This window comes from Pteropus alecto, unplaced genomic scaffold, assembly GCF_000325575.1.
Source record: "Pteropus alecto unplaced genomic scaffold, ASM32557v1 scaffold700, whole genome shotgun sequence".
Taxonomy (NCBI): domain Eukaryota; kingdom Metazoa; phylum Chordata; class Mammalia; order Chiroptera; family Pteropodidae; genus Pteropus; species Pteropus alecto.
In genome coordinates, this window is record NW_006429611.1 from 303,272 (window position 1) to 305,590 (window position 2,319).

The window sequence follows — 2,319 nt, forward strand, 5'->3', positions numbered from 1 at the left end:
GTGGGAGGGAAGTGGCCAGAAGCTAGACGCCCTGAGGATCTGAGCCCGGACAGCCTACCCCCAGCCCCTCACACATGTGTGCCGTCCGGGGCCTGCCCCACAGGACAAGGCCCTCCTCACTCTATGCCCCAGAGACACAGAACACGTGGCCACCATCCTGCTCGCCAAACTCAAAGGCATCTCGTGCCCCGGGCCCGACACACCTGGGCCCCCAGCCCTGCAGGTGTGCACAGGCTGCTGCTCCCCACCCCCCAGGCTGGACTGGCCCTGGGCAAGCAGAGGGGCAGTCCTGGGCCCTGGGCAGGGCTGAGCAGGCACCTGACGGATACCCGTCCTTGTCCTCAGAGGCGCGGGTCTGCGGGGCTGCACTGGGGCTGCAGGGTGCTCAGCCAGACCCTTCAAAGCAGAACCCAATCTCATCCCCCACCCCAGGAGTCTGTCCTGAGGCCGTGTGTCTGTCCGTAGCCACAACCCCACCTCCACAACACAGTGACAAGGCGACAGGGAGGACTGGGGACTCTTTATTACTGTGACCACAGGTGTGACAGAGGCAGTGCCCATGGCCCGCGGTGCAGCTCCTCTGGGTCCCGGAGGCCCTGTCACGTGCCCAGGAGCAGGCCGGAGAAGCTGGAGCCACTCTGGACGGTGAGGGCTGCCCCGGAGCCATTGTCCACGAAGACGGAGGCGTACTGTCCAGCCTGCAGACACCCGCGATGGACGTCACCACCCAGAGGACCGCGACGCCCCAGCAGGTGGCTGCCACCTCAGGCCATGTGGAGCCCCAGGGTTCTGAGTGGCTCTATGGCCAACATCCGTCCACCTGCTGGGCTGGGCTCGGTCCACACCGAGGCTCGGAGACGCAGGGTCTCTCCTGCCCCAGCCAGCCAGCCCCTCCGGCCTCACCTGCAACTGTAGCAGACCCTGCACCAGCACCGTCAAGGCCCTGCCACTGCCGTCCAGGCCCGAGATGGCCTCCAGGGACCTGGGCACAGTGCCACAGGTGAGGGCACAGCTGGCCCGTAGGCCTGGACCTCACCCCAGTGCCCAACGCAGTCATTTGTGTTTGGGGCAGCCCCCCCCTCCGTGGGCAGGACAGACACCCACTCCCAACGCAGACGGTGGCCCCAGGAAGCGCCCACTCACGTGTGGCGGTGACACAGGGACTCGATGCACACGAGCACCCGCACCGTGCCCCGTGGCCGTGGCGGTGCCCGGCCCTGCAGCCCCCTGCGGTCTGTGGAGACAGCTGGCTGCAGCAGCTCTCGGGGAGGACGGAGCAGAGTGGGGGGCTGGGGCTGGGGCCTGCAGGGCATACTGCCCGACAGACCCCGGAGCAGCTGCGGGTGGAGGAGGTGGGCAAGGAGCCCCGTCCGGGCCCCCAGCAGGCACCAAGGTTGCAGCCAGAGGCACCTCTGCAATGGGACCCAGGGGAGGCCAGTCCCGCCCGACACGCGCCCAGGCCCGGCCCCGCTCACCCACGTGCAGGCTGGCAGAGAACTGGAAGATGGCAGTCACGGGGGCTGTGAATCGGCCCGAGGCCAGGCTCAGGCCAGAGCCCCGCAGGAAGGCGCCCTGGGCGGCGGGCTGGAGGGACAGTGGTGAGGAGCGGGCTGCAGGGCCTGGACCCTCACCGTACACACCCAGCCCGAGGAAGGCGCCTACGACCAGCAGCCCCCAACTTCACACTGGTCCCCAGTGGGCAGGACAGAGAGCGTGACATGTGTATCTGCACCCACCAGGCACAGGCTTCGGGCCCTGGGCGGGGGAAGAGGCCCCAGAAGCCTCCATAGGGGTGTGACCCTGCTGCCTGACCACCTCAGACCCCACCCCAAAGCTCGGTGCAAAGTGGGGGTCTGGGCACACCGGCCGAGCCCTGATCGTGCTGGTTGCTCCCCCAGCCCCCACTACGTGGACGTGAGGGGCGGCCCTCCTTGGCGGCCAGGGCCCGCTCGCCTGTGGGGCCCCGCCCAGCGCCCTGCACCCACAGACCCCCAGCCCCGCTCACGGCCTGGAAGCCCTGCAGCTCCAGCAGCGTCTTCCTGTCCACCAGCACCGGGCCCTTCAGCCGGCAGTGGAAGGCCTCGGGCACGAGCCACCCGCCCAGCCCCTCCGGCAGAAGCGGGCCCCGCAGCCCTGAGGACCGACGCTCAGCGGCCTCTGTGAGGACAAAGGTGAGGGCAGCAGCTTGGGGGGCACTTGCTGGGCCTAGGGCGCCTTCTGAACCTCCGGGAGGAGTGGGGGTGCCTCACCTCTCAGCACCTCCTGAAACTCCCGAAGCAAGGCCTCCTGTGTGACTTCTGCACCGGGGGGACCGGGGGG

General features: G+C 69.0%; 1 protein-coding gene across 1 annotated transcript in view; it reads right to left on the reverse strand.

The window, feature by feature from the left end:
* Positions 1–577: 577 nt before the first annotated feature.
* Positions 578–2,319, reverse strand: part of C1QTNF12 (C1q and TNF related 12) — a 4,070-nt gene continuing 2,328 nt past the window's right edge. Inside the window, exons 3-8 of the mRNA XM_006903929.2 lie at positions 2,250–2,319; positions 2,006–2,157; positions 1,476–1,584; positions 1,144–1,234; positions 904–982; positions 578–698 (exon numbers count right to left, since the gene is read on the reverse strand). The exon at positions 2,250–2,319 is cut by the window's right edge and continues 18 nt beyond it. Of these exons, the coding sequence (XP_006903991.1) occupies positions 600–698; positions 904–982; positions 1,144–1,234; positions 1,476–1,584; positions 2,006–2,157; positions 2,250–2,319 (600 nt within the window). The 3' untranslated portion in view covers positions 578–599. The remainder of the gene's footprint in view (positions 699–903; positions 983–1,143; positions 1,235–1,475; positions 1,585–2,005; positions 2,158–2,249) is intronic.